The following is a 20,918-nucleotide window of genomic DNA, read 5'->3' on the forward strand; positions in this document are numbered from 1 at the left end:
AAACCTTTTTAAAAAGCATTTTGCTTTTTATAAGTGAAATTATAAATGGATTATGAACTATAAAACAGAACAAGAGATTTCTTAGTAATGTGCAATAATAATTTTGAATACATAATAGTAAAAAGTTAAACTGTGAGAAGAAGAAGATTTTTAAAACAAAAACTAAAAGCTTCAAGTTGTGGATTAAAATTGCACCCTTATCCACCAGTTTGAACACATTAATATTTTCTGTATTTTGTCTTATTTGCCAAAATAGAAGAAACTGAAGATACATACATACAAAAAACTATACCCACTTATGAGTGTTTCACTTTATTATTTCAGAAGGGTTCTTTTTGTGGTGCTGGGGATCAAACCCAGGGCCTCGTGCATGCTAGGCAAGTGCTCTACCGCTGAGCCACCCCCAGCCCTAAAATAATTTTTAATTAACCAAATTCTCAGGCACTCAAAAAAGAAAGGTAAGTCATCTTTGAAAGCTGAATCACTAAAAATATTTAACATTCATATTCTTTGATTCTGAACATAAAATTCAGACAAGTAACTAAAGTATTAATAAGATTAAGTATTTAAAAGATTTATAATATATAATCATGATGTATCACATTACATGTTCTTGTTAGTGAGCAGATTATTACTACACTGTTAGAAAAGTATGTCCCAAGCACCTAAGCTAAGCCTTGATAGGCACTAAATTATATGCAAGGAAGGGGAAAGGTAGCAATGTTCTCACTTAAATAATTTTACATGAGCAAAAAGACCAGTAAGGAACCACAATCCTACTTAAGCCACATTTACAGCCTTTTAGTATTTTTAGAGTGAGCAAAAATTCCTATGTTGAGGTCAAAGAATAAATTTATACTTTGATAGTCTTCAATGCATTAAAACTTGGGATGCTATGTGAAAATCAGATGAAATTTAAATCAAGTTAGGCCCGGAAGCACATTTGTGAAACTGTCTACCCTGTATGCAAGCACATAATCGACAATTAATGAAGGCTAGAAATTGGGGTCAAGCGGTTCCTTATCTACAGAGACAAAAGCAGATGGCAGTGAAAATGATTAGCTGTTATATATAAATACTAGTTACTGTCAGTTTTCAGACTGGGGCTATTGTCCATCAGCTATGATGTAACTCCATATCTGCAAACAATGCTCTAAGGTGATGAGAGTGATCTTTATTCTTATCCACAGATTCTGTATAGCCACTATTACAGGAAAATTATTGTGATGTACCAAATCTTCTAGTAAATTAATAATCTCTCAAATAGACATCACTTCTCCAACAAACTGAAATCCCTGTGATACAGACCCTAAGAATCAAAAAATTTGTTTTTTAAAAATAGCTTATGGGGGGAGTGGGAATTTAGCTTAGTAGTTTCACCGTCTGCTGTGCAAGCGCAAGAACCCGAGTTTGATCCCCAGTACCAAAAAAAAAAAAAAGAAATAGCTTATGGGCTGGGGACTTAGCTCAGTGGTTCCGCCACCTGCCTCACAAGTGCAAGGTCCCAAGTTCAATCCCCGATACCAAAAGAAAAGAAAAGAAATAACTTATGATGGGATGAACCATGTGCTAGGTGGAGGAGGTGAGGGGCCAGCAAGGCTGATCACTAGAAGGCCCTAGGGGGAGGTTGGAGAAGGCAGTCATCCATGGAGGCTTCATCGATGAGCTCTGGCCACACTCTGGAAGATGAGGAGGGAAACCAGGTAAGAAAGGGGTAGAAATACTGTTAGCAAAGACACAGAAGTGTGAACTAACGTACTGGATTACAGGAAGCACAAACAGAGACTTCAAAAAACTGTACCCTACCAGGGTCCCATAGCCTTTCTGTGGCTGTTTTTCCTTAAAATGTTGCATTTTAATCTCCTCACACTCATAACAGAGGAAGTAAACATCAACCACCCAGCACAGGGAAAGGGACCCAAAAATGAAAAATGGCTGCCACCCACTCCATGTCCAGAGAAACAGGAGCTGATGTCAACAAGGAGACAAACCTGGGCTGTGGGGCTTAGTTAGGTGGCAGAGTGACTTGCCTAGTTTGTGTGAGGTCCTGAGTTCAATTCCTAGCCCAGGGTAGGAAAAAAGGACACAGAGACAAAAATTACAAAATAACCCAGGATTATTTAGTATAGGGGCATTCAGTTCTGCACAGTTTAAAACTCCCTGTGAGAACAAACTATAGAACAATACATTACCTGGTTGTCAGAATAGGAACCCAGAGTCACTGACATAAAAGTTATTTCTTAAGTACCTTGTTTATAAATCAGGAAGCTGTGTAATACATATACTTAGGTCTCTACCCAATATTGTTAAAATAAAAAGATTTTATAATAAATAAGAAACCTGTAGTTACTTGTGAAATTATTTGTGAGCCACTTAATTTTCCAACCATATCAGAGAGACAAGATGTTATTATAATGCAAATAATAAAATGTAATGATATATAAAGAAAATAAGGTCACAGATTGTGAGAAAATTTAAAAGCTGTAGCTTCTGATTTACTACATCCATTAACTCTTTTCATTTTTACATGACAAGATTTCTATTTCAAAAACTTGTTTCACTCAACATCTTAACACAGAGAAAGTCTCGATAAATGTCTGCTTGCAAATGAAAAGACAAATGAATGAAAAATTACTTTATATACTGAAGGAATGACTGACAGTACAGCATTGTATTTCACAAATAATAAACTGTAGTATATTAATTTAACCCCCAAATTTGGCAGAAAATAAAGGTATTCCACAAAGTCTCCTATTTTCTTACATTGCCAAGGAAGTACATATTACAGATCAAATTGGTATCCTACATTGAGATTAAGATACCAAGATGATATAAAAATATTTTAAATATCAAAAATATGGGCCATATTCGTCAATTTTGAACAATAATGAACTAGATATTTTACTACATTAAATACTCTGTCTTAAAGATCTGATGTGAAAATAGCTAAACTCACATCATTAAATTTTTGCATTAAGCATGCTAATTCCACCTATCTCTATTGACCTATGACTTTAATTTAGTAATCTAAACTCACAACTTTTAAAAAATCCCTGGTATATATTCTATATTCCAGTTCTTTCCTCCTATAGTCCATTCAGAATTAAATACACAAGTTGTCATTTCCTTCATCCTCAGAAAGACTTTATCAGGCTTATGTAAAAGTCCGTTAGCACACTAACATCCTAAATCATTCAGTTTAGTTTCTTTATTTCATATTTATTTTATTTATTTCACATTTAATAAGTGAATTTAGTAATAACATTTACAATGAACCACTCTAGTTTCTATGGAGCTATATAATTCTGTGCATTATTCTTGATAAGTGATACAATTAACACTAGGAAAAACAGTGTTGGAATAGTGATTTATCACTTCACAAAAATTAAATATTTGTAATAAAGCATGGACTTTGTCAAAAAGTATTTTCCTATAGTTAACAGCAACCCAACTTCTTTCCTGCTCAAAGTACAAATTTAAGGTACTTTTAAAACCCTGGCAATTTTTAAAAAACATAAACAGTTTTTCAGAAGACAAAACATCTCAAGCATTATTTAGCAGTGGCCACTTAAAAGTTTCTGTAATATATATATATATATATATATATATATATATATATTTATAGTTTGTTGAATTATCATTTGGCATTTTACTTAGAGAAAAAAATGTTTACGTGGGTCAAGGCAATAAAAAACTGTAAGTGTATCTGTGAACAAACTGAGGATATAGGACTGGATTGTTACATTAAATTTTATTGTTAAACAAAAGATTTACCATTTTTATCTGCATCTCAAAGCATTTCATCACATTTTCATAACATCATATACTCTAGAACCAAAGCTATCAAAGATTAAGATTCATGGAAATGAGAGACTCTTAAATCATTATGAAGAAAATTTTCATGTTGTTCCAAATATTTATAAAATTAACACTTTAATTAGTGAAGTATTATTTTAGTAGAATGAATGTTTCTCAAATTCTCTTATAAATACCACCTCCTCCCAAGTTGAGACACATCTGCCATTTTCAAGATTTTAGAAACACTTGTTGAAAAGACTATTCAAGAGTTTATAATAAGCAGTGTGAGTCTTTAATTATCCCAAGGAAGTACACATGGACATTGTTTTTTCGAAGCAAGGATAGTTTGATGACTTTCCAACGTAACTCAAATAAACTCAATGCGAACCTAGTTTTTGCTTCAGGGAAAATAGAGGGTCATTAGGAAGATCAGTTCCAAGGGAACTAACTGCATGTGCCAGTTACTTCAAAATGTCCCTTTCCAATAACCACCATTTACCCTTAGGGAAAACAATAGTCACTGTTGATGTAACACAACTCACTCAGAGTAGCCCAATTCCAATGGACACCGAGGCCATGGACCAAAGAAAACCAACACAAGCCTTCCTTCTCCCACCTGTTCTGTCACCCACCCAGGGGCGCCCCAGAAACGCCCTCTCTCTGTCCAGACTTAGGGTTGACCCCTCGAGTCTGACACTCCTTAAGAGACAAAATTGGGGAGCAGTTACTTTTCAGAGTTGGGGGAGGCGGATGTACGCGAACCCTCACGCGTTGCCCTCTGAAATACCTATTAACTATTGACAAAAGAAATAAATGGAAGCAAAACCGAGATTCCGAAGGCTCTGGTGCGCTGCTGGCCCCAGCCGCGCTCCGCGAAGACCCGGGACCCGCGGGGCCGAGGGAGGCTCACCTTCCATGGCGCGGGCTGCAGCTCGGGCTCCACGTGCTCCTTCCGTCGCGGGCGCAGCTGGCGGGAGATTCCCGGCGCGGGGAGTCCCCGGGATCGGCGTGGGCGCAGAGGGAAGGGACCGCGGGCAACTGCGGTGCCACCGCGGGGCTACAGCGGCGCTGGCTGGCGGCGGCTCACAGCGCTCACCGCGGCGCGCGGGTTCCGCACCTGCAGCCCACTTTGAACGTCAAAGTCAAACCCGAGGAACCGACAGCATGGAAAGGGCGGATCAGCCACCGGCTCGGCGTCCTGTGGGGAGGGGAACGGTGACGACCCAGCATCACACCGCTTTCTGGGCAGGCTCAAGTGCAAAGAGCTTCAAGTGGGCGATCCGGAGCTCCGAGTCAAGGAGAGCGCCCTTCATCTGAAGTATATATAGCTTGTGGGGTCCTCTTTCCTCAGTTTTTCACTTCACATGTTCAGTGGTCTTGGTCCAGGTTTTCAGAACGACAGTTCAAAAGCAGGTTGGCACTTTGACCCATTGGACGCTTTAACTTTTGTGTGTGTGTGTGTGCTGTGGACCAACTCAGGACCTTGCGCTCCCGAGGCAGGCGCTGGAACCACTGAGCTAAATCCCAGGCCCTCGATGCTTTAACTTTGGGGAGCAATTGTCTCGCTTTTGTTTTCCCTCCTGGGAGGGGTCAGTTTGCCACTGCTGGCAAAAATACAATTCTGTGTGTTTATTTCTACTTCCCAGCCTTCCTCTACGACCCCTTACAGCGGTACATATCAGAAGAGCAAGTAAAGCAAGTAGGCTTTGGGGGTCGGCAGTAAGATAGCCAAATGCACCAAAAGGTGTTGTTCACAGACACGTGCCGATCAGTATCTTTTCCCAGCATCCTCCGCACCTCATGGAGGTAAAGCACACGTATGTAAGAGGAAAGGGAGGTGACAATAAAAGTTTTTCAAAGCAGAACTTTTCTTCACATTAGAGTCTTAAGGAACATTATTTAGGTGAGTCCTGATGATGCCCAATGTGTTAAATGGCCAATATATGAATCATTCCACTGTCACTCTTGCTATAGAATTATTTAAGGTCGGCCCGGGGATCTACCTCAGTGGTTTCGTTGCCGGCTGCGCAAGCGCAAGGACCCGAGTTCGATCCCCGGTACCAAAAAAAAAAAAAAATTATTTAAGGTGAAGGGGTTTTGCATCAGTGGACCTTATCAAAAGAAACCTATATTTATAAGTGAAAGCATGCACAGTAAAATTTTATGAATTTAAGTTTATTTTAAATAGAATCCTGGTATATGAGCAATGTAATATACACTATATATACATTTAAATTTATTTAAAATAGTATGTTGGTATATAGACAGTGTGTATAATATATATGGTATATTTATACTTTAATGAGTGACTAACTTGCACTGGCTTTAAGATCACAGCAACACAGTAGCATTGCTATAGCTATTGGAGTTTTGCAGGATACTATCAATTTCAGAGAAATATTCTAAACTAGGTTTAATTTTAGTACTGAAAGGGGAAATTTGTTGTTTGTTAGTTTCTAAAAGCAAAAATAGCACATCAAAAGTAGCAGAAGAGGAACTGTAAACTTTCACAGGGATGGTATGAGGATATTTGGTTATTAAACTTACAAAGAAACTTTATTATCTCCCATTACAATGCTGCCTGTAGATAATAGTGGAATGTTACTTCTCTACACTTGGTTCAACATGGAGTTTTTCAGACTCCAAAAAGTGATATCCACAGGGACAGATAAAAAGTAGATGAGTAAAATAATTTATGTAGTTACACTACCCTCAAGGAATGGGACACAAATCACCATTTTTAAATGTTCTGACAAATGCTACCTCAGCCTGGTGATTAAGGTGAACATCAATGAGGATAAGGCATGTTCATAGGTATGTACACTTGATATGATGTTATGAGAATGTTACTTTACTTTTGTGGTCCTCCTCTCAAACACCCATAACCCCAGTCTAGTAATGAGAAAAACACGAGCCAAATTCCAATTGAGATGCTTCCTACAAACTACTTGACCACTTAAGGCCAGGGCAAGGTCATCGAAGCTGTCATTAACTGTCAAGATCATCAAAAGCAAAAACGAGTCTGAGAACCTAGAGATGGAGGAAGCGGGGAGAAAAAGAATTAAGATGTGTCATGTATCTGTATCAACTCCTCATGATAAATGTAATCATTATGGATGAATGTCATTATATTGTATACCTAAAATGTACCAATTATTAGAATGAGTAATCAATAATGTAAAATAGGAAGAAAAGGTCCAAAGGGGTAGGGGTAGTGGGAGGCACAGGGGAAAGAAGGGAAAGGAAAAAATGATGAGAAATGGAAAAAATGGAAATAAAGTCTTTGTAAATAGGGAAGGGTGGAGGGCGTGAAGGGAGGGCTAGGAATGGGGAAAAAATAAGAACCAAGATGCTTTATATAAAGGTACAATTCCCAATGAGAAATGTAATTGTGTTGTATACCTACAATGTACCAATAAAAGAATTTAATACAAAAAAATGTAATCATTATGTACTGCAAATATGTACTAATAAAAAAAAAGTCTGAGAAAATGTCACAGCCAAGAATCTGATGGGATATAACAGCTAAGTGTAATATGGAATCTTGGATGGGATCCTGGAGCATAAAAACTAAGGAAATGTGAATAAAGCATGGACTTCAGTTAACAGTAATGTATCAATATTGGTTCATTAATTGTGAGAAATACACCGAGCTAATGTAAAATGTCAATAATAGAAAAACTGGGAGTGGGGCTATGTGAGAATTGTGTACTGTCTCTGCAATTTTTTTATATATCCAAATCTTCTAAAGTGAAAAAACTTATTTAAAAAGTGTGGATATATAGTTCTTTCAATAGTTACTACACGTTTGGCAAAGGCTCTTCTCATAGGAGTCAAAGTTTACCACACAGTTCTTACAAGGATCAACTATTTCATTACCAGGAAGTCAATAAAACATCAAATTCATAATGCACCTTGATTAAAGCCGGAATGACAAATTTCTAGGGAATTAAAGAGAATGCCTAAATTTGTCTTCATTATCTTTGCCTTAAGAAAGGAACAGTTGAGGCTAAACCATGAATACAGTAACTGACAATGGGTAGATCTGACTCACTGAATCACATTTTATAGCTCATACTTTATAGGTAAAATTAACAGTGACTAAAAATGAAATTACAGACAAAGGTTGCTCCTGGACCATCTGAGATAGTCCAAATACTGACTCGGCTCAAAGGAAATAAAACTGAAAACTGTCGATCTCACCCGAAATAACCATTCTGCACCTTATCTGAACCTTGGGCTCTCTACCAACCAGCCTACTCAAAACCACGACTGAGGGGGTGTCCCGTTGCTAAGAAACAGACAATATGTAGGGCCTTTCAGGCCACCTGACTAGTAGCCGTGAAAGACCCGTGACATTCATGGGCATGATCTCTTCTGGAGGTCTCGGACATTACCATCCATCGCCAGGGGATAATCAGATCTGTGGCCTCTTGCTTTTCAATTGGGCCCATTTACTGAAGCTAAAGCTTCTCCTAAATCAGTTTTTGCTGGAGGAAGAGGTGTCTCCCCATCACTTCATACTTGAACCTGGAAATGAAGGTTCCACATTCCTCTCCACAGGCAGGTCTGGATTGGTGCACTAGGGTTCTTCAGAGTCTTGATTTTGTGGGCAGAAGCATACAGCTGAGTGAAGAGTGTGAAAGAGACTGCGCATACAGTTTCATCAGACAGGAGAAGACAGGCATTGAACACTCCCACATAGGGCCCTCTGCTTCACGTGAGAAAAAAGTCTCACCAGTTTCTCCCTTCCTCAGGTCCTCGTACAATGGCATCCTCTGGCTGCTCTACCCCATCACGGTCCTTGGGACCTATGGTTTTCTCTCCTAGATCCCTTCACCCCTGCCCCGCCCCCAAGACTAAGGAAGTCCCCGGAACGCGAAGCCCAGGTTTCATTTCCGCTCCTCTCTTCATTCCTTCGGCGCCGACCAGAGCGCGGGAAAATGGCGCCCACGCGAGGCGCGAAAGGCACGCATGACAGCGGCTGCGCATGCCCAGAGGCAGGACGCACACCGCCCACGCACTAGCCCCGACCGCCCCCCCAAGTCCGAAGCACGCACGCGCAGTCCAGCGGGTCCGGCCCACCCCCACCCCCACCCCCGCAGTAGCCACGGACGGGTAGCGGATTTGACGCTAGGCGGTTTGCCCGTCTGTGGACGAGCGATGGGGAGGCGTTGGACCCGGGCTGTGGCAGGAAAGAGCCCAGCGGTCGAGGCCTCCCGCGACACCACCTCCTGAGCCGCCATGCGAGCGTGGCTCCTACTCTCCGCGGTGCTCTGCTACCTCGCAAGAAGTAGGGCTCGCCCCGCGCGGAGCCCAAGATTGTCTCTCAGCCCCCAGCCTTGTCCCCTCGGGCCCAGATTCCCTGTCCCGCCCCCGAACCCCCACCCCTGCCCGCTCTGAGCCGGCTCCGCTCTGACAAGCCTGGCTTCTTTCCTCCGCAGTTGCCTGGTCGCGCTCCTCCCTACTCAGTGAGAAAGGCCTCGTGTTCGGCAAGATAGGGCACCCAGGTAATGAGGACTCTGCCCACGAGACCGTCAGAAGAGCAAACGTGTCCCAGGCATCAGGTTGCATCGTTCCACGCTTACAGTGACCCTAGGGTTAGCTGTATCACCTCGCCTTAGACCGCACAACTGTTTTCTTTATATTTTTATTCTACACGTTTGCAGTACACACGGATTCCGTTCACCATGGGGTGTTGGTACATGTACATAACACATTGTTTTCACATCCCCTCTGTCCCCATCTCTGGGTCTCCTCATTTGCAAAAGATCTGCCTCCCTGACATCCAATAACTTTTATTTTGCTCTTAATTTATTTGTACTTTGGGTTTCTCATATAAGTGAAACCATGAGATATTTAAGCTCGTATATCACTTATTTCACTTGACATGATGGTCTCAGGGTGCATCCAGCCCAGCCCAATTCAGTGCAGACCTCTTGTGATGCCTCTCAAATCGATGTTTCTGCACCTTTGCAACGTTTGAGCCCCAACCCAGGCGTGATTTCCAGGGCTGGAAGTTCCTCTCCCCTGCTGGAAGGCTCTTAGCCCGCCCCTTATTAACTTGACCTCCTATTCACCCATTAAGGTGCAGCTCAAATGTTGTTATTCAGCCCCCCCCGCCCCCAGGAAAGTTGCCCCCCCCAGCTACTTTTAGCTAACTTTGAGCCAATTCATGGTGGCATGTTTGGAACCTCTCCCTCCCCGACACCATTGCTCCCCCCACGTTGTCGAATAGTGTCTTTATGCATTCAGAGCCCGGCATTCAGTGGAGTTTAAAATTAATACCTTGTGGTACTGCATTGGTTCCAAACCTACTGCCACTGCCCCTACCAAATCGGAGTTAAAATAGGTAATTGCAGAACACCTTCCTAGAATGCCCTGTCTAGACTTATTATTCCCAACAGAGGAAATTGAAAATGAAATGCCCCAGGGGAAGGGAAAGAGGGGAAGGGAAAAAAAGACAAAAAGGGGGAAAAAAGCTTACGTAAATATGGAGGGGTTGGAGGGGTCGAAGAGAGAGAAGCGGAATAAGAAAAAATAAGAACCAAGATACATGGGCCGGGGATTTAGCTCAGTGGTTTCACCTCCTGCCTTGCAAGTGCAAAGTTCCGAGTTCCATACCCCATCCCCGGTACCAAAAAAAAAAAAGAAAGAAAGAAAGATGCATCATGTACAGGTACAAATTCCCAATAATGAATGTGATCATAATGTATATCTAAAATGTACCAATAAACTTAAATTTAAAAATAAATAAAATGAAATGCCAAGTTTCCCTTGAGGATAATCATCATATTTAGTTTTGCAATCGAGTTCAAGTCCTCTGGACTTTAAATCAATTCCATTATCCCTTCAAAAGAGTATGTTTTGAATGAATTCTGAATCTGCACATTAAAATGAACTTCTAAAATGTGGTATGTACATTTTTATAAACTATATTATCACACCAAAAACAAAGAAGAGCATGACTCAAACAGTCTTTTAACAATTTACCTTGAGAAAGAAAAGAGACTTCAGGCTAGCACCGTAATTTTTTTTTTTTTTTTTTTGAGACAGGGTCTTACTATTTAGTTCAAGGCTGCCCTTGAACTCACCATGTTGCCCAGACTGGCCTTGAACTTACTGCAATCCTCCTGCCTCAGCCTCCTGAGTGCTGGAATGACAAGCATGCACCACAACACCCAGCCCTAAATGTTATAATAATATACCAATTTTTTAAATGCTGATGGCCGGAGATGTAACTCAGTTGTACAGTGCCTGCCTGGCAAGCTCAAGGTCCTGAGTTTCCATCCCTGGTACCAAAAAAATAAAAAAATGCTAGATGTGGTGGCACATGTCTGTCATCCCAGTATTAGCCAAGGCTAGTGAGTTCAAGGCCAGCCTAAACTACAAAGCAAGATGCTGTCTCAAAAATAGTAATAATAGGCTAGGGATTTAGCTCAGTGGTTCTGCCACCTTCCTTGCAAGCCCAAGGTCCAGAGTTCGATCCCCAATACCAAAAAAATATAATAATAATAAAATACTGAAATTCAAGAAGAACTAATAAGTATCCTTGGGACACAAGTATTTTTCTTAATTTTGCTATATAATGTGCTTATACAGTATTTTATTTTTTCAGTGAAAATATATGTAAAATTACATCAAAATAGTCCAGTCCTTGTCTGTATGGATTCCCAACGAGCTAGTAAAGAAACAGTGGACCCCACATACTTATGCATTGGGCCTAATGAAAAGATAGTAACAGGTAGATTGTTTGATTTTAATCTGTTCTGTTTTAGTAATGTCAATATTGTTTTAGAAAAGTGCTGTTGTTGATTGAGAAGAACAAATTGAAATTTAACTGCAACTCCACTTGATCTAAACTTAAATCATGTATACTTTGGTCTGTGCCTTATTCTTCTTATGTAAAAACTGGAGCAATAGGGCTGGGGATTTAGCTCAGTGGTTTCAACTCCTGCTGCACAAGCTCAAGGACCTGTGTTCGATCCCTGGTACAAAAAAAAAGAAAAAAACAACGGAGCAATAATTTTGTTGTTGTTTGATTTTTGCAGTGCTGAGGCTTGAACCTAGGCCCTTGTGCATGCTAGACTAGCACTCTGCCTCTGAACTACTCTCCCAGCCCTGAAGGGGTAATTTTTATACCCTACTTCCCAATACTTTTGCTGTATTAGTTCAAAAATCCTATGTTCTGTTTTTTGAGACAGGGTCTCGCTGTGTAGTTCAGGCTGGCCTTTAACTCATTATGTAGCCCAGGCTGGGCTTGAACTTGCTGCAATCCTCCTGCCTCAGCCTCCTGTGTGCTGGGATTACAGGTATGCACCACCACACCCAGCTTAGTTCAAAAGTCTTTATAAAATCTAAAAATTTATCCTTATAGCACCAAAAATAGGAGATGTAATAGTGCGTGTGTAATTTTCTTGGTGCTAGAAGAGTTGCTTGGAATAAAAACATGATTAATTGATTTCTGGGTTTTTTTTTTCTTTTCAGTACTAAAGATTGAACACATGCTAGGCAAGCGCTCCACCATGAAGCTACAGCCCTAGCCCCTTTTACTGAATTTTATTTACTTGTCTTAAGACAGGCTGACCTAGAATTTGCGGTCTTTCTGTCTCAGCCCTCCAAGTAGCTGGGGTTACAGGCGTGCACCCTCTACACTCAGCTCCTTTCTGTTTTGTGTGAAGAAATTGTATCTCATTTACTGAATTACTGGCATAAACTGATTGAAACTAGATAACAAGAAATGAATCAAAGAAAACTAATATATTTCAGAAATGTACTTATCTGGTGGGCTTTCATAGAATACTATGACAGAATTAAGATTTTGTTGAATTTTTTCTTTTTTTGTACCAGAAATCCAACTCAGGGCCTCATGCTTGCTAGGGAGGTGCTGTGCCTCTAAGCTACATCCCCGGCTTTGTTGGATTCCTAAAGTTGATTTTTTTTTTTTTCGGTACCAGGGATCAAACTCGGGATCTTGTGCTTGCACAGCAGGCAGCAAAACCACTGAGCTAAATCCCCAGCCCCTAAAGTTGAAATAGTACCTTAATTTTTAAATGTTTTTCTGTCAATTCATAACCCCAGGTTTACTAAGTAACATTTGAATTGTTATTTTTGTTCAATAACCAAATCATTTTCCATTTATGTTTAGGAAATAATCGAATCAATATAACAAAAACAGGAAGGCTGATTCTGAAGGATTTTCTGGAGCATTTGTCTGGACTTTACAAATGTGCTTTTTCTTATAAGACTATCAAGGCAGAAACCCAGCAAGAAACTGTAGTCAAGAAGAGATATGACTTCATGGTCTTTGGTAAGAATATAGGCACATTGCAATTTATACAGTTAGAATCCGAATTAGATGTACAGTTTCTTCATTTAGTGAAAATAGGTTGGTTATAGGCACTTATTATGATTGACAAAGTATTTAGAGGTGAATTTGACCAGGCAAATTCTTTTTTTTTTTTTTTTTTTTTTTAACAGGTAAGTATATCCTAAATGACCCTCTCTCAGCTCTCTACTTCCTGTCTGGGTGTGTAGCCACAAACTATCACAATTTTGCCAGGATATTTAGAAATCAATATTTAATTCTATGAAAACAAATTAATGACCCTTCCACTGATTTTAGACTTAATTGCAAATTAAGACCTTCCCCCAAAACAATTTTATTTTTTTTCCTTAGTGCAGTCCTAGGGATTGAACCCAGGGCCTCATTCATGCTAGGCAAATGTTCTGCCACCCTAGGACCTTGTGCTTCCAAGGCAGGCGCCTTGCCACTGAGCTAAATCCCCGGCCCTTTTTTTTTCCTTAATTTCTTTTATTGGTACATTTTAGGTAAACAATACATTTACATTCCTCATTGGGAACTTGTACCTTTACATGATGCATCTTGGTTCTTACTTTTTCCACATTCCCTCCTCTCTTGTCACCCCTCCACCCTTCCCTATTTTACAAAAACTTTGTTTCCATTTTTTCCTTTTCTCATAATTTCTCCTTTCCCCTACCCCTCCCACTTCCCTACCCCTTTGGATCTTTTCTTCCTATTTCACATTATCAATTATTCATTTTCATCATTTAAATCTTTATTTATAGTTTCAGTCTCTCACACCAGAGAAACTATTCGGTATTTACACGTATGTGTCCTACTTATTTCACTTAAGAGGATGGCTTCAATATGCATCCATTTAGCTATAAATGTCTCTAGTTTCTCATTCTTTAAGGCTGAGTAGTACTCCATTTTATTTAAAAAACCACATCTTTATCCAGTTTCCAGTTGATGGGCATTTGGGCTGTTTCCAAGCTTTAGCTATTACAAACTGTGCCGCTATAAACCTGGGTGTACATATATCGCTGTGGTATGATTCTTTTAATTCTTTTGGGAAGACACCCAGCAGGGGAATAGCTGGGTCAAATGGGACCTCTAGTCCTAGTTCTTTGAGGTATCTCCATACTGATTTCCACAGTGGTTGCACCAGTCTGCACTCCCACCAACGATGGAGAAGGCTTCCTTTCTCCCCACAACCCTAACATTTGTTATTGGTTGCTTTCTTGATAGCAGCCATTCTTTGTGGGGTGAGGTGGAATCTCATTGTTGTTTTCATTTGCATCTCTCGAATGACCAGTGATGTTGAACATTTTTTCATATATTTATTTGCTGCTTTTACTTCTTTGTCTGAGAAATGTCTGTTCATTTCAGATGCGCATTTCTGAATTGGGTCTTTAAATTGGGGGGGGGGTCTGATTTTTTTAAGTTCTTTATATATTCTAGATAGTAGACCTTTGTCTGAGGAACAGCTGCTAAAAATTTTTTCCCACATTGTAGGTTGTCTTTTAGCTCTGTTGGTGGTTTCTCTTGCAGGGCAGAAGCTTTTTAATAAGATGAGATCCCAGTTGTTGATTCTTTGTGCTAGTTCCTGTGCCACTGAGATTTTGTTCATAAACAAGGTCTTGAGACAAGGTCTTGCTAAATTGTCCAGGCTGGCTTTATAAACCCGCAGTCCTCCTGCTTCAGTCTCTGGAATAGCTGGGGTTACAAGTGTGCACCACCACACCCATCTTATTTTTTTCTTAATGCTCTTGTCTTTATAGCTATCCCGCAGAAGCCATTTCTTCTAAGTATATATCTCAGATGAAAATAACATTTTTTTCTTTGAAATTATTAGCTTTGTATATTTTGTGAGCACGTTGATACAACATTTTATGAGAAAAGTAAAGTTTCCATGCTGATTTGCAAGATTGATGAGACTTAAAACTACATGTTATTTGAAAATTGTTTAGTAGACTAAGTTAATGCTAGGCACAAATGTTTTCATTTTCATCCTTTTTTCAAAGCCTACCGGGAACCTGATTATTCTTATCAGATGGCTGTACATTTTAGCACGAAGTCTTGTGTAGGAAGATATAATGACCAGCTCTTTAGACTGCTGAAGAAAATCTTGAATAATTTAATCTCTGATTTGTCATGCCATATCATAGAACCATTATATAAATGCCATTGTTGTTAAAATTCTAGAACATGACCTCACACATGAGCTATTCATAGCCTTTCAAGGTAAAAACAATTTTTTAAACATTTCTTTCGTTTGGTGAATGTAGTTCTGAGCCAGGATAAATCACAAAATTAATTACCATGTGAAAATGAGATATCTCATGAATAATAGGTTTTTAAAATGTTTATTAAGCACTAAAATATATTGTTCCCTGGTTGTGATTTTTTAAATTAACATATTAATTATTTACCTTCAAAGGTGATATATTGTTGCTTATCATTTAGAAGTCAATTATTTTATTAATGGGGTCTTTAATTGTATAGCTAATATTACAATGATAACTTCTTCCAGAATTTTACATTGTATTTTTGAGATTTTTGTTGTTGTTGTATTTTTGAGATCTTAACAAAAGGAAGTAACCAAACCCAATCTGTTTTGAAGCCTTGTAGTTACTTCCATTAGCCCCCAGATGGAGTAAGGTCATAACACAACAGTTACTCAAATTGTGCACCTTTCCTCTGAGAATTAGACCACTGGACTAAATGCCTGCGTGCACACAGGTTTAAGCCCTTGGGGCTTTATTGAGATGTATGGAACTTTTTAGAATTCTTTTGTGAACCTATCTTGTTTTCCTCCCCAGTTAACCCTTTTGCACCTGGGTGGAGAGGGGCATGCAATGAGTCTGGTGATTGTGAAGATGTCACTAACCATAATATCCTCAAAGTGAGCATTTCATTGGAAGGGGAAGGTACTTGAATAATCAAAAAAAGCTATTTTTTAGTTCAATCCCCAGTACCAAAAAAAAAAAAAGCTACTTTTAAATTTTTAATATCAGTTAAAATTTTCTTCAGAAATCTCCTTATTGTATTTGTTATTCATGTAAACATTACTAAGGAACAAATTTAAATCTTTTTTTTTCTTGAGACAGGATCTCACCCTGTATCTCAGACTGGCCTTGAACTCACAGTGATCCACCTGCCTCAGCCTCCCAAATGCTGGGATTACAGCCATGCACCACCATGCCCAGCTTTAAATTTTTTTTAAACAAGGACCCGAGTTCAATCCCCGGTACCAAAAAAAAAAAAAAAAAATTCTTTTTTAAAAGATTAAATATAAAGTAGTGTTGATTTTTTTTGCTTCAGTTTTTAAAACTGAAATTGTGAGATTCTTGGATATTTCAAGATGCACTCTCTTGAGAAGTACATCTGGAATATTATATATATTCCCCGCTAATATTATGTATTTTATCTATAACAGAAAGGTAGATCCCTGGTTTTGTTCCCCTAAAAGATGGTTAAACAGCAGCCTAAGCACAATTTCACAATTATGTCATCCTAGGCTAAACCAACTGTTCTTCCAAAATTGTATCTGCACTCATCATAATAATTACCGTGCGTGGTGGCACACACCTGTCATCCCAGCACTTGGGAGGCTGAGGCAGGAGGATTGCCACAAGTTTGAGGCCAGCCTAGGCTAAATAGTGAGTTCAAGGCCAGCCTGAACTATATAATAAGACCCTGTCTCAAAAAAACAAAAACAAAAAATAGTTGTTGTGCTGTCTGCCATCTTCAGATGCTAAAGACATAGCCTGAGAAATCCCTTCACTCCACTAGGCTTTTGGTGCACACCTCTAATCCCAGCACTCTGGGAGGCTGAGAGCAGAAGTATCCCAAGTTTAAACCCAGTCTGGGTGACTTAGTGAGGCCTTGTCTAAAAGAAAAAAAAATTGAAAGGCTGGGTACTGAAAAAAGTTTCCTTCACTCTCATGGTCTTGTTCCTAAGCCCATAATATGAATACCTTATGAGAAGGCAGTTAATATTAGTTATTATTAAACTCTGTGCTTGAGAAATAACAAGATTTATATCATTAGTTTGTAATGCTGATTAGAGAAAAACATTGGTTTTTATTTTACTTATATTTTTTCCCTGATAATTATATGGAAGTAGAAATACTGTAATGAACCCCCTGTTAGCTACATATAGAATCAATAGGTTATAAATTTTTAACTTTACCCAGGGATTTAGGTCAGTGGTTCCACCAGCTACCTCGTAAGCGGAAGGACCCAAGTTCGATCCCCGGTACCAAAGGAAAAAAAACCAACAACAAAAAAACAGATTAATAAATTTTTAACTTTATTTTTTCTTACCTATTTTACATATGAAATGAGAATAGTTAATAAGGTTAAGATGAGACTAATATTAGGCTCATTTTTAGTCTTAACAGCCAGCATTTTGGGCCAGGGATTTAGCCCAGTGGTTCTGTCGCCTGCCTTGCAAGCGCAAGGACCTGAGTTCGATCCCTGGTACCAAAAAAAAAAAAAAAAAACCCAGCATTTTGAGAATTCATCTATTGTGTAAAGCACAGCACATTTATACTTCATTTCATTGCCTCTTACGCAAGAAGAATTTGGAGCATGGTTTAGTAATTGTTCTTTTCTCTCATATTCTTAAATCTTAGGCAAGAGATCAGATAAAAGAATTTTTTCGGAGCCAAGCAGATATTTTCTACCATCATTTTAATAAAACACGACACGCTATGCATTTTGTAGACCACAGTTTTCATGTAGTGCGGGTGGATAGCTGTCGACCAGGCTTTGGAAAAAATGAAGGTCTACACAGCAATTGTGCAAGTTGTTGTAATTATAAAACACAAACATCTAAATATCTGAGTCACAGAATCAGAGGAATAGATGAGTAATATACTTAGAGTGATGGAACTGGATCTTTACACTGGTTCTCTCACAAAAACATATTTTGCTAAGGGGAAGTAAAAATTCAAAGACCAAATTTCTAAATATACTTATCTTCTTCAAGTATATTAATCCTTCCTGTGCACTCTCTTGTATTACAAAACATTTCTATAGTGTTCTGACTTAAGCTGCTATACACACGGAATGGTCCTACATAGAAAACAGAACTAAGACATAGGAACTGGGGGCCAGGGATTTAGCTCAGTGGTTCCGGCACCTGCCTCACAAGCGCAAGGTCCTGAGTTTGATCCCAGTACCAAAAAAAAAAAAACACACACACACAAACAAGAAATAGGAACTAGAAAACTGGAAATAGGAACTCATGTATCATGAAATGCTGATACTAAAGTAAAAAATAAGATCCTAGGTTACTGTGGCTGTTCTCACAATAGCCTGCCCTGTGTCCTGCAGAGTGTACTCTTATCTTGCTCTTTCCTCTTTTTCTTGGCCCAAGCTCACTCTGAAGAGCCAGTTTCTCCCTCACGCTTCACTTTTACAAATAAACTTTGTCACTGATTTTTTAAAAAGATTCTAACTTTCTCCTGTCTTTAAGATCATCAAATCACAAAGTCTGAAACTCATAGTCTCCCATAACTTAATCAGCTAAATAAGTATGACATAGGTATAGAAATTGTACGAGATCCCTGTCGAGTTCTATGTTGCTGATGTAAAATGCCTCTAACCTATGATAATCTACTCTCTGCATTTTCCTTTGCAGTGGTTTGTAGTCCTGGGACTTTCAGTCCTGACGTGGATGTCACTTGTCAGATCTGCATTTCCGTCCATGTCTGTGGAGCTAAATCTTGCCCTTAAGCTTGCAAGAAAAGTCAGCAGTGTGAAGCCCGGAGGAGAAAGCATTGTCACTTGCTTGTGGACACAAGATGATTATTCACATCCCAGAGTGTCATCGATAACTCCACACACTAAGATCAGTAAGACCAAGACCTTGGGAAACATACATTTTAGAAACTTTAAACAATCAATTGATATGGCATTTCTAGGAAAGCATGTAACCCAGTATCTCCAGTGAACGAAGGAGAGTTTAAATATTAGAGGATGGATTTTTAATGAGATACTGTTTTGTTTTTTACAAACTAACTCTGTTGCTCTGTACCCCGGACTATACTAAGGCCAAGAAAAGTGGCAAAATGTAATATAATAAAAAATTTATACTTTCCATATACTAATTTGTTTGAAATTACTTATATAAATCACTTATATATAGCCCATGGTTCACATTAAAGTTTCATTCTTTGTGGTTTAAGTTTTGCCAAAACCCTAATGTGTTCACCACTACAGTTTCACACAGAATAGTTCATCATCCTAAAACTCTACCGAGCTTCCCCTGCCCACACCTCCCTCCAAGTCCCTGGCAAGCCCTGCTCTTCGCACTGTCTCTGTAGTTTTACCTTTTTCAAAATGGCGCATAGCTAGAATTATACAGTGGGTAGATTTTCAGATTGGCTACTTTCACTTAGCAATATGTGTTTTCTTAGGCCGGGGATTCAGCTCAGTGGTTCCGCCGCCTGCCTCACAAGTGCAAAGACCCAAGTTCGATCCCTGGTACCAAAAAAAAAATATGTGTTTTCATGACTTGTTAACTCATTTTTTATTGACAAATAATCATTTGACAAATACACCAGTGTATTTATCCACACGCCCATGAAGGAAATCTTGCTTGCTTGCTTCCAGTTTTTGATGACTATGAATAAATCTGCTATGGACATTTGTTTGCAAGTTTTACTGTGGACATAAGTTTTCAATTGGGTTAATACCTAGGAGTGTGATTATTGGTTTATCAGCTAAGACTATGTCTAGTTTGGTAAGAAACCACCAGGCTGTCTCCCAATGTGTCTCCATTTTCCATTCCCACCAGCAATGAATAAATAGATATTCCTGTTGTTCCGCCTCACCAGCATTTGGTATTGTCTTTATTTTTTAGATTTTGGCCATTCTAATATGGGTTCAGTGGTACAGTGGACCCTCAAGTTATGACCAGCCTGATATACAAACAACTTGGGCTACAACTGGCATTTTAGTTTGAACTTACAAACAGTCTTGGGTGACAACTCGAATGCCACTGGTTGTGCTTCCAGATACAGATTTAACCCTTAAAGAGTTCTGGAAGGAACATGACAACATCCTTTCCTGTGTGGGGTTCATTGAGAAATCCCGGGCCAGGGTCTCTCTAAGGACACTGAGATTCGCCTGTGTACAGAAGAGAGACTGTGAAGGCTGTGTAGAGGAGCCCGAGCCTTCATTGACCAACTTGAGTTACAACCAGCCCTCGGGAATGAATCGAGTTCATAAGTTAAGGGTCCACTCTATTTCATTGCTGCTTTCATTTCCAAACTCTCTGAACATCTAATGGTGAACATTTTTTATACATTTGCCATTTATTCATTTTCTTTGGTGAGCTGTCTGTTCAGACTTTTTGCCCATTTTTAATTAGATTCTTTATCCTCTTCCTGTCCCTAAGAGTTATTTGTATATTTTGGATACAAGATATTTTTTTTTGGTACCGGGGATCGAACTCAGGACCTTGCCCTTGTGAGGCAGGCAGCGGCACCACTGAGCTACATCCCCACCCCCCTAAGATCCATTTTGAGTTAATTTTTGTGAAAGATATAAGCTGCGGGCCGGGGATGTAGCTCAGTGGCGCCAGGCACCTGCCTCGAAAGCGCAAGGTCCTGAGTTCAATCCCCTGTACCAAAAAAAAAACGTAAGTTGCAGATCTGTATTTGCTTTTCTGGGCATAGAAATCTACTTGCCCTGGCACCATTTATTGAACAAACTCTCCTTCCTGCATTGAATGGCCTTCTCTCCTGTGTCAAGTCAGTCTACCACATTTGTCTGGGTGTACGTGTGGGCTCTCTGCACTGCC

At 39.4% G+C, this 20,918-nt stretch overlaps 2 protein-coding genes across 6 annotated transcripts in view; one reads left to right on the forward strand and one right to left on the reverse strand.

Annotated features, from left to right (window-relative positions):
* The window catches only part of Ikzf3 (IKAROS family zinc finger 3), a 126,152-nt gene that overhangs the window by 86,729 nt on the left and 18,505 nt on the right, over positions 1-20,918 (reverse strand). For 2 of the 5 annotated variants that reach the window (XR_015447826.1, XR_015447827.1), the window contains one exon: positions 17,784-19,594. The exons of 2 other annotated variants lie outside the window; for them this stretch is intronic. Coding sequence is in view for 1 of the 3 variants with exons in the window: in XM_087202584.1 (XP_087058710.1) it covers positions 4,709-4,715 (7 nt within the window). In the remaining 2 variants the exon portion in view is untranslated. Of the gene's footprint in view, positions 1-4,708; positions 8,770-17,783; positions 19,595-20,918 lie in introns of those variants that run through there. One more of the 5 variants, XM_087202584.1, reaches the window with a different exon arrangement.
* Zpbp2 (zona pellucida binding protein 2) lies at positions 8,889-19,217 on the forward strand. The gene is given in 9 exon segments (XM_087202586.1): positions 8,889-9,091; positions 9,243-9,308; positions 11,417-11,542; positions 12,947-13,108; positions 15,127-15,293; positions 15,295-15,346; positions 15,925-16,007; positions 17,743-17,922; positions 18,752-19,217. Coding segments are annotated over 9 exon segments (981 nt in total). The 5' UTR covers positions 8,889-9,042; the 3' UTR covers positions 18,848-19,217.

This window comes from Heterocephalus glaber, unplaced genomic scaffold, assembly GCF_053883595.1.
Source record: "Heterocephalus glaber isolate CG9 unplaced genomic scaffold, H.glaber_assembly_v1.0 deba00001773, whole genome shotgun sequence".
Classification (NCBI taxonomy): Eukaryota; Metazoa; Chordata; class Mammalia; order Rodentia; family Bathyergidae; genus Heterocephalus; species Heterocephalus glaber.